The 19,136-nt window shown below is 38.3% G+C and overlaps 1 protein-coding gene across 1 annotated transcript in view; it reads right to left on the bottom strand.

The window, feature by feature from the left end:
- Positions 1-15,879, bottom strand: part of TPRG1 (tumor protein p63 regulated 1) — a 144,322-nt gene extending 128,443 nt beyond the window's left edge. Inside the window, exons 1-2 of the mRNA XM_056122072.1 lie at positions 15,661-15,879; positions 1,253-1,344 (exon numbers count right to left, since the gene is read on the bottom strand). Coding sequence (XP_055978047.1) covers positions 1,253-1,344; positions 15,661-15,879 — 311 coding nt within the window. The remainder of the gene's footprint in view (positions 1-1,252; positions 1,345-15,660) is intronic.
- Positions 15,880-19,136: the final 3,257 nt, after the last annotated feature.

The following is a 19,136-nucleotide window of genomic DNA, read 5'->3' as shown; positions in this document are numbered from 1 at the left end:
TCTATCCCTCCACTATTCTCAGGGCTTCCTTTCCCATAAAGTCTGTCTTTGCATTATGGTAAAATTATTTCTGCGTGTCAATTCAAGGATTCTGTTGCTTTGGACCATTTGTTCTTCTATTACTATTCTTCATTATATCACCCACATATGCATTTTTACTTATTTCCTGAAATGCATTTGTAAAAATATTATGATTAAATTGTCAGTCACTGACACATATGATCTAGCTCTATACAGTCCAATGATTAAGAGATGTGTACAGCTGGCTTATGGCTAAATATAAAAGTGTTTATTTCCAGAAAGGTAGTAAAATGAATGTGCTTAGGAGTGAAAGATTAAATAAATTTTCATTTAAATTATAGGAATTCCTGAGCCTTTCTACTAGAATCTTTGGTGATCAGATTACCAAATCAGAAAATTGGATCAGGTTAAGTACTCAAAATGAAGTTTTTGCTATATTATCCATTTAACATTAAGGTTCTATACCATAAAAGAGTTCCATTTTTCCTTTATTCTATAAATATTTTAACTATTATTGTCAAGGCCATGCCATTTCTAGTAGTTTCTCAGTAAGTAAAGAAAAGGTCACATAGATAGCAGAGTCTTTGGATAGAGTGTGAAGTTAACTATCCTCACAGTGGCATTTGCAATGAAAGCTCTTACAGCTGAGTAGTCTTTTGGTTTAATAGAATCACTTGCCAAAATGGTAAGGACTTAAACATTAGATGTGGGCTTGATTCTAACTGGAAAGGTAGCTTATCCCTGCCCCCACTCCCCAGCATGATTTCTCTGGTTTGGCTGATAAAAAGGTAAAACTCACTCGTATATGTTGATTCTATACCTCCTGTTTCCTAAACTTATTTTCATTGTACCAGAGTGGTATGCTTAATAAACTGATGTTTTTGGAGGAAGAAAGTTTGTAAACGGAGATTTGAAACCAGAATAATAACTTTGCAAATGGAGGCAATAGTTTTTGAGAGTAGTGATCACAGTAGTAGTTATAGCTATGATGTAGTAGTTATAGCTATGATTGAGTCAAGCAAATAGTTCACAAAGCAGTGGTAGGAAGCCAACCTAGCCAGGTCATTATGGGTTCCATGACACTTCACTCTATAACTGAAAATACCAAGCAAGTGTCGTATGTAGCAACCCAGAGAAATTCTCTCGTAAGTCCATCTCCTTTTCAGTTCCAGCAGTGTGTCAAGTGACATGTTAAATTTCCTCTAGCTTTTACTTAGTCATAACTACTCACTCAGTCAGTAGCCAGAAGCCTTGAATGTTCTCTCCAAAAGACTTAGCTATGTGGCTCTTCAAATCTTCCAAGGCAGTCTCTATTGCACCTGGCTGAGCAAGAAGAAGAAAACACCAAATTTAGAGAGAATTGCATCTTTTCTGTGCTTATAAGTAGTTTGTATATCCTAGAATCTCCTCTAGAAAACTGATTAGGGAGGACAGTTCATGTTTCGTGGTTTGTTCTAGGTCTGTATGTAGGAAACTTAATTGTGAACTCTAATATTTACTTTCTCTCTATGGATAGGTCAAACGTGACCCAAGTTCCACATTTCATAATCACACTCATATTTGCCCAGGGATATGACTAAGTGGTTCTACTTAGTGTGCTGGAGAACCTTCTAGCAAGCATTAACAGTGAGAGCAATCTTAGGATGTCACTTCAGTTTGTGATCCTGCAATTTCCTGAGTACCACAGCCAAGTGTGTACTCACAACAATAAGTACATGTAATTCCCAGTCATCACTATTGAAAGAAAAGGAAAGGGGAAATATTTATCCACTCTTCTTCATAGGAATGGAGGCAGGTATCTTCAAAGCATCAATTTCCTGAACGATATTTTATCAGAAAGTTGAAAGTTCTTAACAACCTAGGCATTTCCTAAATCCATTACTTTATTCGTCAATAAGCATATGGCAATAAAACAGTAAAGAGAAACCATCTTGTAATGCTATGCTCTGACTGTAAAGTGTAGCTATCACTAGCGATGAATCGTTTTCATTCTTACCATACCTTCCTCATTTGTCTCTAAATTCCTGATAGGGCTAGCCTAAGTATAAACATTAGACATAGGTCCTAAGTAGAAATTTAAGCTTTGTAAATTCTAGATAATTGATTATTAAAATTTAGTGCATATAAGACCACTGGAAGTGTGTTTCAGATATAGATTTCTGGGGCTAGAGAGCTAGCCAATGAGCTGGGAGCATGGTCTGTGTGGAGAATGCCCAGGTTTGAACCTGGCACTGCATGACTCCACCCCTATTCACCAAGCACCACCTGGTGCCACTCTTGAGTAGAGTTAGAATTAATTGCTGCTCATCTCCTACTGGGTATTACCACAGTTTCCCCCCACCCCACCAAATATAGACAAACAGAAAATCCCACAGATTTCTGAGCCCAAATTCCAGAATTTCTGTTTCACTAAATCTAGGGTAGGACTAAGTATATTCATTCTAGCAAGTTCTTAGATGACGTTCTTAGTGAGATATTCTGCTGAAGAGCAATTATGCCTCGGTAATTCGCCTGGCAAGCTATCCGCTGTGTATTCGATATGCCAAAACCAGTAACTACAACTGGTCTCATTCACCTGACCCTGAAGGCTTCACTGACATGGCAGCACTGAGAAGGATGAGAAAGGAGAGGCCGACAAAATCTCAAGGCCGACCTAGGCTGCCACAACGAAGGAAGACAAAAATGATCGTCTGTACTTTCAATGCACGTACGCTAGCATCAGATGCATCCATCGAGGACCTGATGGTACAAGCGCGAATGATCAAGTACGACATCATTGGTCTGACCGAGACAAGAAGGCACGAATCTCACCATGCCGTTTTCGACACTGGAGAAGAATTGTTCCTCGGAACATGCGATAAAAGAGGTGTTAGAGGCGTCGGTGTCCTTGTCAACACAAACTTGGCCAAGAGCATTGATTCATTCGAATGCCTAACAACCCGAATCGGACGTTTACATTTGAATAGATGTGGCTCACTGCCTGCAGCTTCTATCTTCGTTGTCTACGCACCAACATCTCATTATGATGAAAGAGAAATCGAGAAGTTCTACATGGAGCTAGAGAAGTTCTATAAAGAAGACCACACCTTCTACAAGATCATTGTGGGTGATTTTAATGCCAAGATAGGACCGAGAAGATCAGCTGAAGAACTTCACATCGGGACCCATGGCCTAGAATGGAACGAACAGGGTGAGAGACTGTCAGAGTTCATCATGTCGACCAGGACCATCCATGGTAACTCACAGTTCCAGAAGGCAGAATCTAAACGATGGACATGGGAGTCTCCCGGTGGACGATTCCACAACGAAATAGACCACATCATATTCAATCGACGGTTTTGCCTGACTGATGTCGCTGTTGTCCCAAAATTTCGAACGGGATCGGACCACCGTCTCCTTCGTGCAAAATTCTACTTCACAGAGCGGGGAGAAAGGGCTGCAAAGTTCAAAAAGAGAACTCCCAGAATGACCACCAACTGGGAACTCTTTGGTACTATTGAGGCAACATGGGAAGATGCCATTGTTGACAACATTGACGAGGAATACGATCGACTGGTTCAGCACCTCCATGAATGTGTGAGGAACGCCAAGAGAGAGATAGCCACAAAAAGTCGCCTATCTTCGAAAACTCTTGAGCTAATTCGCCAGCGTGTTTTGGCGCATGCCTCAGGCAACCGCAAGCTAACGTCCGAGCTTGCAAAGCAGTGCAGAGATGCGATCAAGGAAGACCTCAAAGAGAGAAGAGCAGAAGTACTGGTAGATGCGGCAGAAGCCGGGAAAAGTATTCGTAACGCCCGCCTGTCCTTCGCCAAATATAAGAGCAAGATGACTGCCCTCCGACGTCCTGATGGATCCATCACATCCTCCAGAACGGCAATGGAGAAGATTATCCATGACTTCTACTCAAATCTCTTCGATAGCCATGTCCACTTGCCAACATACCAAATTCCACAGGATGGGTATGTTGTTCCCAACGTTCTCCCCTCCGAAATCCGACACGCCATTTCGTTGGTAAAGAAACAAACAGCACCCGGCCCAGACAAGGTCAGACCTGAACACCTGAAGAACCTGCTGTCAGTACTCATCAATACACTGGCTCGGCTCTTCACTCGCTACCTGTCTGAATGCAAGGTTCCGTCCCAATGGAAAACCAGCAGGACCGTACTACTGTTCAAGAAGGGAGACATCCATGACATTGGCAACTATCGCCCGATCTGCCTATTGTCTGTCATCTACAAGTTGTTCACTCGAGTCATCCTGAATAGGATTGGCAGAACATTAGATGAAGGACAACCATGCGAGCAAGCAGGGTTCCACAAAGGATTCAGCACCATCGACCATATCCACACGATAACCAAGCTCATTGAGGTTTCTCGGGAGTTCAAGATGCCGCTCTGCTTAACGTTCATTGATTTAAAGAAGGCCTTTGATTCTGTTGAGACGGAAGCGGTCATTGCAGCCCTAGCCAATCAGGGCATTCAAGCCCAATACATCAGGATCCTCCGTGAGCTCTATTGCGGATTCACTACCAGGATCTCACCATTCTACAAAGAAGTGATCGTTGATGTCAAGAGAGGGGTGCGACAGGGTGATACCATTTCACCGAAACTCTTCAGTGCCACCCTCGAGAACATCATGCGACGACTGGAATGGGAAGGAATGGGAGTGAAGATAGATGGTCGGCAATTACACCACCTCCACTTTGCTGATGACATTGTTTTAATAACACCAAACATCAGCCAAGCGGCACAAATGCTGGCCGACTTTGACCATGAGTGTGGAAAGGTAGGACTACAGCTGAATCTTACGAAGACAATGTTTATGAGAAACAGCCTCGCTCCTGACGCCCCATTCGCTCTCAATGGAACGACCATCTCCGAATGCAAAAGCTATGTCTACCTAGGTCGAGAGGTCAACATGACAAATGACCTGGCACCCGAGCTGCGCAGGAGGAAGAGAGCGGCTTGGAACGCCTTCAAGAACGTCGAAGAAATAGCTAAGAGGATGAAGAACCTCCGACTCCGGGCACATCTCTGTGATTCCACTGTTCTTCCTGCATTAACATATGCCTCAGAGACCTGGGCCCTATGCAAACAAGATGAGAACGCTATTCCGGTCTCCCAAAGAAGAATAGAAAGAGCTATGCTTTGAATATCACGTTTCACTCAAATGAGAGAATGAATCCGGAGTTCTGACATCCGTCGACGATCAAGGATCAGGGACGCTGTCTCATTTGCCAAGGTGTCGAAAATCAGATGGGCTGGTCACGTAATGAGATTTAAAGACGACCATTGGACTAGAGCTGTTACTGATTGGATTCCACGGGATGTCAAAAGACTGCGTGGCCGCCCACCTACCAGATGGTCAGACTTCTTCCTCAAGATCATGAATGATCGATTTGAGGCCCTTCATGTTCCCGGAGCGAACAGATGCCATTGGGCTACACTAGCACGCGACAGGGACAAATGGAGACGTTACTGGCGCCCGCTCGAGCAAATCGACGACTAACGGGAAGTTAAGTGATTAATTCGCCTCAACCTTGACAACACATCAGAATCACCAGAGGGGCCTTTAAAAATCTCAATCCTCAAACTGCACATCACAACAATTATATCGCCAACTCAGTGGCTGGAAAACACATATCAACTCATTGAGAGTATTTTTTTAAACCCCAGATCAACCCAATGTGTAGCCAGGTTTGAGAATCACGATAATCTAAGGCTTATCAAGAATAAGACATTTATTTAATTTCAAAGGAGCCATGATGCAGCTTTGTGGGAAAGCAAGTTGCCAAGTTCACTTAGCTAAGAGGTGGCAGAAAGAAACCAGAAAATTCAGAACCTTTATTTCCAGTCCCAAGATGTGATGTTCTCATCCCCAAACTCTGGGCCATTGACAAATAGTTGTTAAATTCTGCCACCATATTTTTATAATAAGATTTTAGTACCAAACAGCATACCTCTGAATATCAACATAGCTAATCCTCCATGCCTGAGTTCCTCCTATCATAAATGGAAAACAGGAACTCTATCCTCAAGGACTTTTTCCTCCAAGTGGGGTGGTGACAGGATTTTGGTTTGCCTATTTCTTCATTTTATGCTAAAATCCTATAAAATAGTTTGACCACAGAGGACATAAAAATATTATATAAAAATTCATACATGACAAACACAAAAATAATAAAATTCCCTTAGATGGAGTAGGGTTAAATAGTGTCAGGTTTATCTCATTGCCCTTACTCCTCCTAATTCACTCCACCCATGTCCCCATTATCCCCAAATGGCAAGATGATTCCTGAACAGAGTTGTGTGACTCAGACAATGACAAAAGAGTGATCTCATATATAAGATCTGCTCAAGTGGGCCCAGTAACGTCTCCATTGGAGACTTTGTTGTTACTGTGTTTGGCATATCGAATACTCTCGGTAGCTTGCCGGGCTCTCCGAGAGGGGCGGAGGAATCGATCTCAGGTTGGCCATGTTGGCCGCTTGTAAGGCGAACGCCCTACCGCTGTGCTATCACTCCAGCCCTTATAGATCTAACATGAGTAAATCTGTAATCTATAGTCAATTATTTCCCATTTCTTTGTTTGCATTTCTTTACATATAAGAAAAACTAAGAAGACTGCACCAAAGTTTCTTGAGCCAAGTTGATGATTAAAACCTTCTGGAAATCTTCTAGAAAAAGGATCAGAGCTTTTATACCAAGATACTCTGAGTCTATCTTTTTAACAAGTTTCCTATTGAATTGAATCATCAGCCAGTGGAATAAAGGATTCATAACTCTTTTGTCATTGTCTGATGCTAATAAAAGGGTAATTTTTATTGGCTGATATCACCAGTCCTGGATGCTGAAGCCTCTCCATCATGGAATTTGTAAATTCCAGAATACTAATCAAATAGACTTTGAGTTCCCACTGACAAAGGAGGGGAAGCTGCACCTTTGGATTCAGGGTCCCTGCCAGCAGAAATACAGTGCCCTGGAGGGAAAGTCCGTATTATCACATGGCAATTCTCTCTCCACACAACTTCAGCTCACCAAAGAATATTTTTAACGATATTTTATTGCCAGAGTATTTTTCCTATCACTCTTCCTATACTCACGTAATTCCTGCTTCAGCTAATACAACTTGGTAGTGAAACTATTAATTTTAGAAGGAAAAAATTGCAAGTGAAGTTGAAGAATAATAAAATAATCCTAAAATAGCCATTTTGTTACACGCTTTTATGCCAGGCAGGTTGCCAGCAATATGTGAAGATGAATATAATATTGTAGCTTTTTTTTTTACTTTGGAAAGCAAAAGCAAAACCTATCAAAGCTATCTAAACTTTGATCTAAAATTCTACCTCTGTGGTCATGCTACAGACATTCTTAAATGTGCACAAAATGGCATATGTATAGTCTTCACAGCTCGCTGTTTGTAGTTAGCAAAAAATTGGAACAGCCTCAAAATCTATGAATAGAAAATTTGTTAATATATTTTGGGGTATATTCATATTAAAGAATATGAATAAGGTATTTTTAAAATGAGGAAACCAGTACTGATAAGGAAATGTTTAAAATATGTATATTTTATATTATTTTTAAGTAAAGAAAATTTTTATTCAGAAGTGAAGGTAAATATGCAGACTTTTGCATAAAAAAGGAGGATGGGGTAAGAAAAATATTTGTTTGTTTGCATATGTCTAAAGAAACTGTGGAAATACCTATAGAATATATTAATTATTGTTTCTAAGGAAGAAACTTGATGGATGACTATAGATATTGAAGTGAGGCATAAGGTAAAATGTACTTTTTACCTTCTAAAAAAAGTAAGATGTTAAAATAAAGTGTGTTCTTTATTGAGAATTCTTGAAATCTCTGGAGTTTTGCAAGTGTCCTGACTGTGAAATTTTACTTTCAAGTGAAACATTGATCATTCCCTATGGAATTATTATTAATTATGCTATAATAAAGTATTTAATTCTTTCCACTGTAATTAAAATTCTGTTATAATTAATTAATTTTTACCATCTAGGACTATAAATGAAATAATGTGTATGAGCACACTGACACTGTTCAGAACTAGTATGAACAATTGTTGCCCAGGACAATGAGTCTTAAATCTTGCTTTTCTGCCTGCTGTGAGACTCATGTTGTTATCCTCTTATGCTATTCGCCGATGAACTCTTGTTACTTGGGAAAGATTTATGGTAATAGAGCTGTGAGGTGATGACAAGAACTTTTGGTAACATTAAACAATAAACCGTTTTATTGTCATCAATAAATGAAAGGGAAATGTGGTACTATGATTTGAAGATCAAATTATTACTTTGATGGGACAGTGAGCTCTGTATCCTCTTAAGTCTAAACTAACAGAAAATAATGATGAAATACTACGTGCTCATCAAGTGATATAAGAAGTCTTAGCAAGATAGTACACATTTGTTTCTAATTCTAAATTTGAAAACAAAATCACTGGAGAAAATCTATACTTATAAATCACTACATTAAAAAAAAAAAACTGGGCAAATGTCTTAAATAGTCCAGAATTAAATATCTCCAGTCAAAACAAATATACTGAGGGAATTTCAGACATATGTTTATTTCCTTGCATCTTCTTAAATAAAACAATTACTGGGAAATCATCATACAAATATTATTCAAGTCATATATAATATTCTATTTGTTTTTGGCACCAAACCCAATGATATTCAGGCTATATGTAGTTAAAGTGCTCTGGAGTTGATCTTAGTGGCACTTGGGACAACATGTGGTGCCAAGGATCAAACCCAGGACCCCTACATTTAAATATGCGCTTAACTCATTGAGTTAATTCTCCAGTCCCCCTATACTTGTTTTCTCCTATGCATTGAACTTTACTAGACAATGAATGAGTGCATGGAGAAGGACAGAAAATCATGCTCTCACAGACTCAGATACACAAAAATCTCTATTGGGATGTCATCAAGCCTGAATAGGATTTGGGGCAGAAATATATTTATATAACATCAGAAAAACAGTTCTCAGTTTTATGTAAATGGTAAAGCCCAAGAAAACTGGTCTTTTCCTGAAAATGAAGGAAATACAGCTTATTTCTTTAGTCTTAAATATCTACTCATGGCCCGGGGATGGGGAATCGTCATTAAATCTTCAAGGGATTTTAGTGTAAGGAATGGAGCTGAGAGTGCTTCTGTACAGTGGGATATATAATTTCTAAATCAGAAAGAAGCTCACACAGACAATAACAATACAACCAATATATTTAGTTGTTCTCAATGCAAGAGCAAGACACAGGGAACCCTATAGTAAGGGAAGAGGAAAGAGAGAGGGTATGAAAGCCAAATTAGTGTCATGAAAGCAATGATATCTTGCTACACAATGGGAAGTCCCAAACCTGCTTATTAAAGTCTCCTTGCTCACAATAGAACACAGGCTATAAAAAGGCCATGGGGAACCATTAATTAAATATTAAAAGATCAAATAGTTTTAGTCCCATTAGTTTGTATGTAATTTACTTTCTCAAGTATAAATTTAGAGATAATTCCCCATCCCTAATCACTTTCAACTTTCTGATAAGGTATCTGAAAATATAGAGTCCTACGGGGAGCTTAAAAATATCTTTCCCCATGTAGATTAAGCATTGTTCCTTTCATAAGAAGTTACTTTTGAATATCAGTCTCCACAACCAAAGTGATTATGATAATATACCTCAAATTATTAGCCTTGAGGGGTATTTATGTTCCAAGAAGGCATAAGGATCTTTTTAGATATGTCGAAGTAATAATAGCAGATGAATTAAAACAGGAGGAAAAGGTTACAAGCAGACTGATAGTAAGTGGTTTAGACACTCATTGCTATGATCTAATTTTGAAGCCAATGGAGGGTGATAGAAAGTATCAGAAGTCTTCGCTGCCTGTTCCTGCCTTGATCCCAACATTGCAAGAAAACAAATTTACATATTTTTGCATGTTTCAGGGATGTTTTACATTAAATAACCTCTAAGTTTTCTTCCTCTCTCAGGAATGATATCGTTAAGCTGAGACAAACACAGCTTAGTAAGTAAACGATAGGAAACAAAAAGAGGAAAGAAACAACCCAGAGTGACCCATACATAAGCACAATAAGGTTTAGTTTTTTGGAGTGTATGTGGTGGGGACAGTTTATGGGCCATATCCAGCTGTGCTCAGGACTTACTTCTGCCTTTGTGATTAGTGATCACTCCCAACAAGGCTCAGGGGATCCTAAAGGATGCTGGGTATCAAACATAGGGTAACTATTCAAGGGAAGCATTCTACTCCCTATACTGTCCCTTCAGCCCTGCACAATAGGTTTAAGGAATGAGACAGATTCTTTCATATCTTGTATTAAAAAATGCAAATGTACCTCATAAAAATATAATGCATAAAGCTACATATCAGTCACACACATGCTAAAATATGCTTCTTATTTGTCCTGAATTAATTGATTCTTTAGAAAAAAAGCTACAAAAAGCATATGTTTGCATTTGTAGCTTAAAATCATGTACTTTATTGTCTCTTAAATATTAGTATTCGGTACCTCTTTCTGTCACCTGAAACAATGGGCATTGCCCTGCCACTATAAACCAAAGAATAACAGCCCTTCTCCAGTAAAACAGATACGTACAGGACAATAATACCCAACAAAAGTCAAATAATTCACAGTTCATAGGTATTGTAGAATATTGTGTGTCTGGAGAATATGTCCTATGAAATGATACTGACTGGCATAAATACATGACAAAAAAATATCATATTTTGGGGGTTGCAGAGTAATAGTTCTGTAAGACATTTGTCTTGCATGAGGCCTATCCAGAATTGATTCCCAGCATCCCATATAATCCCCAGAGACCATTAAAAGTGATTCTTGAGCACAGAACCAGGAGTAATTCCTGAGCACCACCATGTATGGTCCAATGCCCACCAATTACATTTTACACAACAAGCTATACATCAAGAAAATAAAAGGATACAGATCAAAACATATAGTGGAATATTCATTTTTGTGGTTACTTTTAAGCAGTGCAATTATGATGAATCATATTTTGCTCGTCTTCACTTTCTACTTTTTTAAATAAGTCATCTCCTATGAAATCACTTTAAAACACCTAATAAAATAAATGATCAGAATTCATTAAAAATTCTAAATTCGCAAAATGTGCTTTAAATCATTATTCTTTAACAAAATTATTTTAATTGCTGCATGGGAGCAGAGAACGGGGACTTCTGAGACTTTGACTCTAACTTTAGCTTTGTCATTCATTAGTGACTTAGACATGTCAGTGATCAATAATCAGTAAGACAGTGTAGCACTGTGGCACTGTCCTCCTATTGTTTGTCCATTTGCTCAAGTGGGCCCAGTAACGTCTCCATTGTGAGACTTGTTGTTACTGTGTTTGGCATATTGAATACATCATGGGGAGCTTGCCAGGCTTTGCTGTCGGGGCAAAATACTCTCGGTAGCTTGCCTGGCTCTTCAAGGGGGGGTGGGGAAATCAAACCTGGCTCTGTCTGCGGCTTGCAAGGCAAACACCCTATGGCTGTGCTATTGGTAAGACACACTAGTCATACAATAAACTTCTTTGTTATTAACTTCCATCTTGAAACATGAGAGTATTGACTACCTTCTCAGTAGTTCAAGTGTGACCTATGAATAGAGAGTATCAGAATTGCCAGAGGCTTTATGTAGATGCAGAACATAAGACCTCATTCTGGGCCTATTAATCAGATCAACGTTATAACAAGACTTCTTGCGTTTGTTTAAGTAATAAAGATTTAGAAGCTCTGTCTTACATTATCAATAGATGGCCTTTCAATTCCCAGTGGTAGTACTTTGATGGGCTGGAGTGATAGCACAGGGGGTAGGGTCTTTGCCTTGCACGCAGCCAACATGGCCGAATCGAGTTCGATTCCTCCGCCCCTCTCAGAGAGCCCGGCAAGCTACCGAGAGTATCTCGCCCGCACGGCAGAGCCTGGCAAACTACCCGTGATGCATTCAATATGCCAAACCCAGTAACAACAAGTCTCACGATGGAGACGTTACTGGGCCCGCTCGAGCAAATCGATGAACAACGGGAAGACCGTGACCGTGAGTACTTTGATGAACTTTTTAGTGTATCTAAGTCACTGAGAGATGTGGTCTTATTCAATTTTTATTTGTGAAATAAATCAGTATCTTTTATCAGTACCTCCTACTACAGACCCTATACATCTGTATTTGTATCTCAACCTAGAGTTCACAGATGCTCCCTATGGCCAATTACAGAAATGCAAAAACAAACTTTTTTTAAAAAGGAAAGCATTTGTAACAGTAATTAGATTTAAATTATAAAATGTTAATGAATATATCTGGCTTATATTAAGAAACCTTGCAAAGTTAGTCTTGTTTGTTTTTTAACACACATAACCCTTATAGAAAATTGGTATTTTATCCACACTTTACAGAGGAAGTGGACAAGAATACTTATACTAACATTCGTGATTCATTCCCTTGATCCCATTTCCAAGCTACCATCATGTAACCAAATCTGTTCTTCACAAGATAGACTGGATCATTCCTTTATCTAATTCAAAAATATATTGATTATTATGTTTCAGTTTAACTAACAGTTGAATTTTCATTTAATGTATGTAATCCTCACATACATTAAAGCACATCTATTATACTCAAATACTGTGTATTCTTTCTTATATATGCTTTAGGTTTTTTTCTCCCTTTTCCTCATTTTCTTATCTCCTAACTCCTAAATAAAATTATTTTCTTAGAGTTTTTGGAAAAAAACCTAAAATATATTTTAATATTATATCAACTGGTCTAAATTGTATACTTTATTGTATTGACCTAGAGTGTATATATTGATCTTAAATATATATGTATACATATGAAATATAGTGCTGAGTGCATCAAGAAAGTAACCCTAACAACTCCTGAAGAGTCCTCAGGTCTATTATGACTTACTTCTAAGATTACATTTTTCTCCTAAAACTTGAAAACTTTAGATAGTTTCTACACATCTGATGAAAAAAAGTACATTACATAAATTGGAGTCATTGATGAAAACCCTTATGAAGAAGTCACTAATTAAAATGTACATTTTGCAGGAAGAACTTTTGACATAATGAGATATAGATCTTAGCTACAGTTTTTCCACTGTATTATAACTTGTACAACTTACATAACTCCTCTGAAACTTCAGTATATTGACCATTAAAATAAATAGTCTACCTCACAGTGTTGTTCCAAGAGACTTGACTTTATAAACAACAGAGAACCATAGAGCCAAATAGCATCATGGAAGCACAAACAAGCAAATTTTGTGTTATAAGTACAGATCAACTGGAGCATTTACTAGAACTACCGACTTTTACTTTCTGTTTTCAAGTTTGGGTTGATCACAACAGACACTTCTGTAGGTTTTGAGAGCCAGAGGAGAAACATAGTAAGTCATTGCCCTTGCCAATGATGAGAACAGCCAGCAGGCATGGTGGCAGCACTTATTCCCAGCTGCTGGTTTCCTGGTTTACATGACGGGAGAGAACAACTGCAGGATCTATACTTCCCTTTACTAGTCAAAACTGCTCCCTCAGATTCTCCTTCCCCTGCAGTAGCCAAGTGTGAAACTTAGTGAAAAAGGCACCAACTTCTCCTGAATATGATTCAGGTTTGCAAGTGTAGACTTGCAGACAGATCCAAACTCCAGTTTTTCCTGATGAGTTCCACATGGTCATAAAGAATTCCAGTGTCTCTCTATAAGTTGCAATTTGTCCTTATTTCTTATCCCATCTGTACTTGGTTACTATAGAAATTTGGTTACTATAGAAATTTCAAGTTCATCTCCAGATGCTAAAAGGAGTATCTTTGCATAGACTTCTCAGCCAGGTGTAATAACTGCAGCAGATGCCAACAATAAAATATTTATTCTGTGTTACTCGTGGTTAGTCTCCTCTCACCAAACTCTGACGTCTTATGAAAGATAAGAAATTTTAAGAAGTGCGTTTATTTTCTTCACAGATGTATCTCACGATTAACCTTCATATTCAATAAAGTTCACAGACTTTGGAACACAAACAATGTGCAGAAAATATAAATATATAATATGGAATATGCCAAAGTATTTTTACATGAAATCTGTATTTTCTAAAATATATAGATATGTATGTGTCCATTGAATCATTTTCATTTTATTTTTTTCTACCAGAACTATAATAAAAAAGCAACAAAAGAGGAGTCAATAGTTAAAGTTTTATTTATATGGCAGCCAATGTTTTCCCAAACCATTATGAAATTTCTTAAATTTTATGCATCTGTGAAATCAAGTTGAATATTTTGTCAAAGAGAGATGTCTCATGTATACTTCAAAAATGATACAGTCTCTGCTGCCTGAGTGTACAGTCTATGATTTTGTCCTAATAGACTGTAGTATTGATACTATCACTATATGCTAGCACTATAGGCGGGGGGGGGGGGGGGGGGGGGAGACTTAACCAGAGAAGCCTATGAAGCACTCTATACTTGATTCATACTCTACACAGTTATATTGCTATTTTCAAATCAAGATACTTAAAAAATAACTTGTTACCCACCTATCCACTTAGTAGCATATTTCCACTATTCAGGGAAGAGAGTTTAATACAGTTGCCATTATAGATGAAAATTTTACTTTTTTGTAACTATTTTTGGGGGGAAGCATCTAACTGTGTTCAGGCTTATTCTTGGCTCTGTACTCAGGGATCACTCCTACTGGTGCTTGTGGGACCATTTGCAATGCTGGAGGACAAACTCAGGTTGGTCAATGCAAAGTAGGCACCATAACTTCTATACTATCTCTCCAGCCCTAAATTTGAAAGTTCCAATTCCCTTCCTGCAGTATCCAAGTGGGAAGTTTGAGGCTCAGTCCATTCTCAGGAATTCTATTGCCATCATCCATGTCCCTTTCAAATATACAATAAATCCCCACTTTGGGCTCACAGTTCTTAATTTTAGTTACCTGTTACTCTCTATACAGGATGTCAGTTCACTGAGATTAGATTTTACACAAACACAGGACAGAAAAGTCAAATATCCTTGGGATCTGGAGTTTATTCTCTTTGATATTATTTAGTAACCAAGTATAGGCCCTTACATAGAAATAGTACAGCAAGGAAAGTGTTTGCTTTATACACAGAAAACCCATGTTTAATTTCCAGCACTCAGTTTGGTACCCCAAACTTCTATAGAAGTGAACCCTGATCACAGAGCCAGAAATAAACGCTGAGCATGGGTAAATATGGTCCAAAAACAAATTGAGCCTTAGGGGCTAGATAGTACATGCAAGGATACTGCCTTGCATGTGATTGACCCTGGTTGAATCCCTGGTATTGCATTTGGTCCCTGAGCACCTCAGAGGGTGCCAGGAAGAAGCCCTGAGCACAACTGGAAGTGGTCCCAAAACAAAACTAAACAAAGAAAATAGGATTTTAACTTTTCTGAAATTGATATCTTTCATCTGTAAGATGAGGGTAAGGATTCCAACTTCACAGTTATTGAAAATATCACATCACATAATAAACATGAAATTACATGATAAATGATGTGCCATAGGTCTTCATAAGAAGGAAATTGCCCATAGTATTTAAGAGCATAAATGATTTTATTATTTTACCCTTGTAACGAAGTACTTCCGTGAGATGTAAGACTGGTGATAAGGATTGGGGGACAGTGTTGATTCAGTCACACTTGTCTGACTTGAAATTAGCTTTGTTGCTAGGTCCTTCCCTGGATCCTCCTCCTCTCTGGAGAGCTGGTCAGTCTCAGACAATTCATCCCCTTCTTGTTTCAGAGATACAGGCTGGAATCCTTCAAAATTCCCAATTGATGACATTTCTTCAGTCTAAAACAAGAAAAGAAATAGTCTTCTCACAAAAAAAAAAAAATGAAACAATAAGTACCCTGTATTGGTTGTTAACAGCACTGCAGGCAACTGTGAGCAAATGGTGTTACTGAAACTTGACAAAGCTTACAGAGTTATCTAAACATGGATACTGAGGTATGCACATCAATAACACAGACCTTACAATGCTCAGGGCTTTTCTGCCAGGGTAGAGAAGCAGAAACCCTCTGAAGAGAGTTAAGGGGATTGTAAATAGCTCCATTTCCTCTCTCTAGACCCCCAGGCCCAGAAATATAACAAAGAAAACCAGTAAGAAATATTATCCAACAATTTCTCTTCAAGACTTCCTAACATTTTGGCTTGTGAAAATCCATGAACCTGCAAGCTTATTTAGAAGTTAAAATCAATAGAAATTTTCCTTCTTGTTTGTTCCTTCCGTAGCTGTAGAGCACAAAAGCTATATGATCAGGGTCAATCACAACTGAGTGTATATTTAAGTTGAACACCACAATTATAAAAAGTGTATTTAAAGGATAGTATTTAAGCAAAGACATATAGAAAATTTGTGCATAACTTTTGTCTAAAACAGGAAAGTATTACAGTTTGATGTCTAAACATTGTTCATGAGAGCAGCATCAGACACTCAAATAACCATTTTATAATGCTATATATTTTTTAACTTAGAAAAATACATTACATATATACCACAAGAAATTGGTTAATATATATCATTATACCACATAGTGAATTATAATTAGCTATTTAAAATGTTCATATATGTTTTAATATGAAAGATGACAAAATTACTAACAGAAAACTATAAAATAGTATAAATTATGTTTAAAAATTTGTTTTAATAATTCAGAAAGAAGAGACAGGGTAAGAGAAAAAAGGAAGAAGTAAAGGAAGGAAGGAAGGAAGGAAGGAAGGAAGGAAGGAAGGAAGGGAATGAGGGAGGGAGACAGAAAGGAAGGGAGGAAGGGAAGGAGGGAGTGAGGGAGGGAAGGAGGAATAAAAGGAGGGAGGGAAGGAGCAAGGAAAGAAGGATACTTATATATTTAATACTTATATACCTATACACTTAATACTTATATTAGCATATGTCACTACATATGTAGTCTAGCAGGCTATGAAAATATGGAATGAAGTAAAATAAATTATTAATGATAATTATATCATTGTGGTAAATTATAGTAATTTTTTATTCCTTCTTTTCATAAGTTTCTGGTTGCTGAGTACATTGAGCTTAAAATAAATGGAAACACTATTTATCTCTGGTTTGTAATATAAAGCAAAGCAGTACAAAACAAAATGAAGTCATGTGTAATTCTAGTGACAAATGCCTCTAAATTAGCTCAATTTCCAAGTTGAGGTCAGAGTCGATCCTAGCACTGGGCCAACTTTCCAGGGAAGGAGCTTCACCATGAGCCTGGGAGCATTCTCTTCTTCCTGCGTTTTTCACCAAAATAAGGTGATTTCAGTTCATTTCCCCAGGTGCTTTTGAAACACCAGACAGTTGACAAACAGCTCTCTATATAGCTAGCAACTTAAAATTCATAAAATTGGTTGGGATTAATTAGAATTTCGAAGAAAAGTAAAGACAGTATGACCATACAATGCATTGCCTAAACTTGGATGTGTATAAGCTTGAAAATGGCACTATCAATAATTATTCCAGACGCTTAAACAATAGTGCAGCATGTAGAACAATTTTTTTACATGAGGCCTAAGTTAGATCCCTGACTCCCCTCTATAACCCCTCAAGCATGGCCAAACATGATCCCTGAGCACAGAACCAGGAGTAAACTCTGAGTACTGATGGATATGGACCAAAAATCCCCCCACCAATATATTTTTTTATTTAGGAATGACTTTAGGCTAGGATGCCAGAAGCTAGACTGGAAATTCCACTCACAAGAAAAGCTTGTTTGAAAGGAAAAATCTGTCAGGCAAGAACACATCTAGAGTAAAGGTGCTGGGAGAGGAAGCTAGGTGAAGTATTTATATAAATCTTAAATTGCAAGGAGGAGGGAAGGGAAGGTATCTCTCTTGAAGCACGGTTCACATTTAGCTGGAGCTTAATGGTTCAAGGAACGTTCTATTCCTCCTTTTTCTCAGGAAAACCTGTTAGCCACATTTTCTGCCACTGCAGGTGGTCGTAAAGTCCTGCAGCCCATCTGGTGGCCCCACTTTACATTCCCAACCCCTTATGAATAAGGGGTAACACTCTCTTTGGCCATGTTCTGTTGAATGGGAGCAATATAAACCTACATATAGAGAAAGCAGAATTGGAAATCAGCAGGAAGATTACAGTAGCTACCAGCTATAGGCAGGTGTCCTGTAGACAAGAGAGTGGTTGTTATGGGTATTGAAGTAGCTGATGGAAAGTTTATTTGATAGCTTCCAAAATACGATCCTATAGAAACCTCAAAAAAAAAAGGAAGAAGCATTAAATCAAGACTAAAAGAGCCAATGTTCTCATAATGGGAAAGATATAATGTAACATGGGATTATCAAAAGCTTTGCATTTCAGAGTGTGAAGAGAGGTTAGTTACTCAGCAACATCATTCCATGTGTGCATATTCTGCTCAACCTGACCTGATTAGTTAATATAACAACAGCATACCTCTTTCAGACAAAAAGGCATATTTTGCCACCGAAGTGTGAAAAATTCACCCCAGGTATAAAGATTGAACTGGAGAAGCAATAAAGGTGCACATGGTCTTGAAGTAGTGGGGTGAACACAGCATAGGACTCGTCTTTTGCAACACTAAGAAAAAGATGTGATGGTGGTGTTGAATGTCAGCAGCACACAGTGTTGGCAGATAATGGCAGAGGCAGCAGTGTCAAGGGTAGAATCGTTGCACAAAGGGCCTTCCAAATCTGTTAATGGTATTTCGGGTCCCTGCCTAACTTAAGGGAAGTGGCTAGCCCCTTGGTAATATTGAGAGCACGATTAGTAGGGCCTGCCGCCAGCAGAGGTCTCTGCACAGACCCACACAAAAAGCAGTCTGCCAGGAAAATACTAATGCAGGTTTCTGCAAGTAAGTCCCTGAAGTACTTAAAAATGAGCAAAGTAACTTTGAACAGAACCTAAGTTCCTAGAGTCAAACTATTGCTCACGTTAAAACGAGTGGCTGATTTTACTTCGATTCTTATTGGAAGTTTTGTTATCTCTCCGTGGGAGAGAATTTGGGTTTTACACAAAGAAGAGAATCCCTGAAATGCAGCCTGGTTTTCTTGCCACC

Source organism: Sorex fumeus, unplaced genomic scaffold, assembly GCF_029834395.1.
Source record: "Sorex fumeus unplaced genomic scaffold, SorFum_2.1 ptg000044l, whole genome shotgun sequence".
NCBI classification, from domain to species: domain Eukaryota; kingdom Metazoa; phylum Chordata; class Mammalia; order Eulipotyphla; family Soricidae; genus Sorex; species Sorex fumeus.
This window is presented reverse-complemented; position numbering and strand designations above follow the sequence as displayed.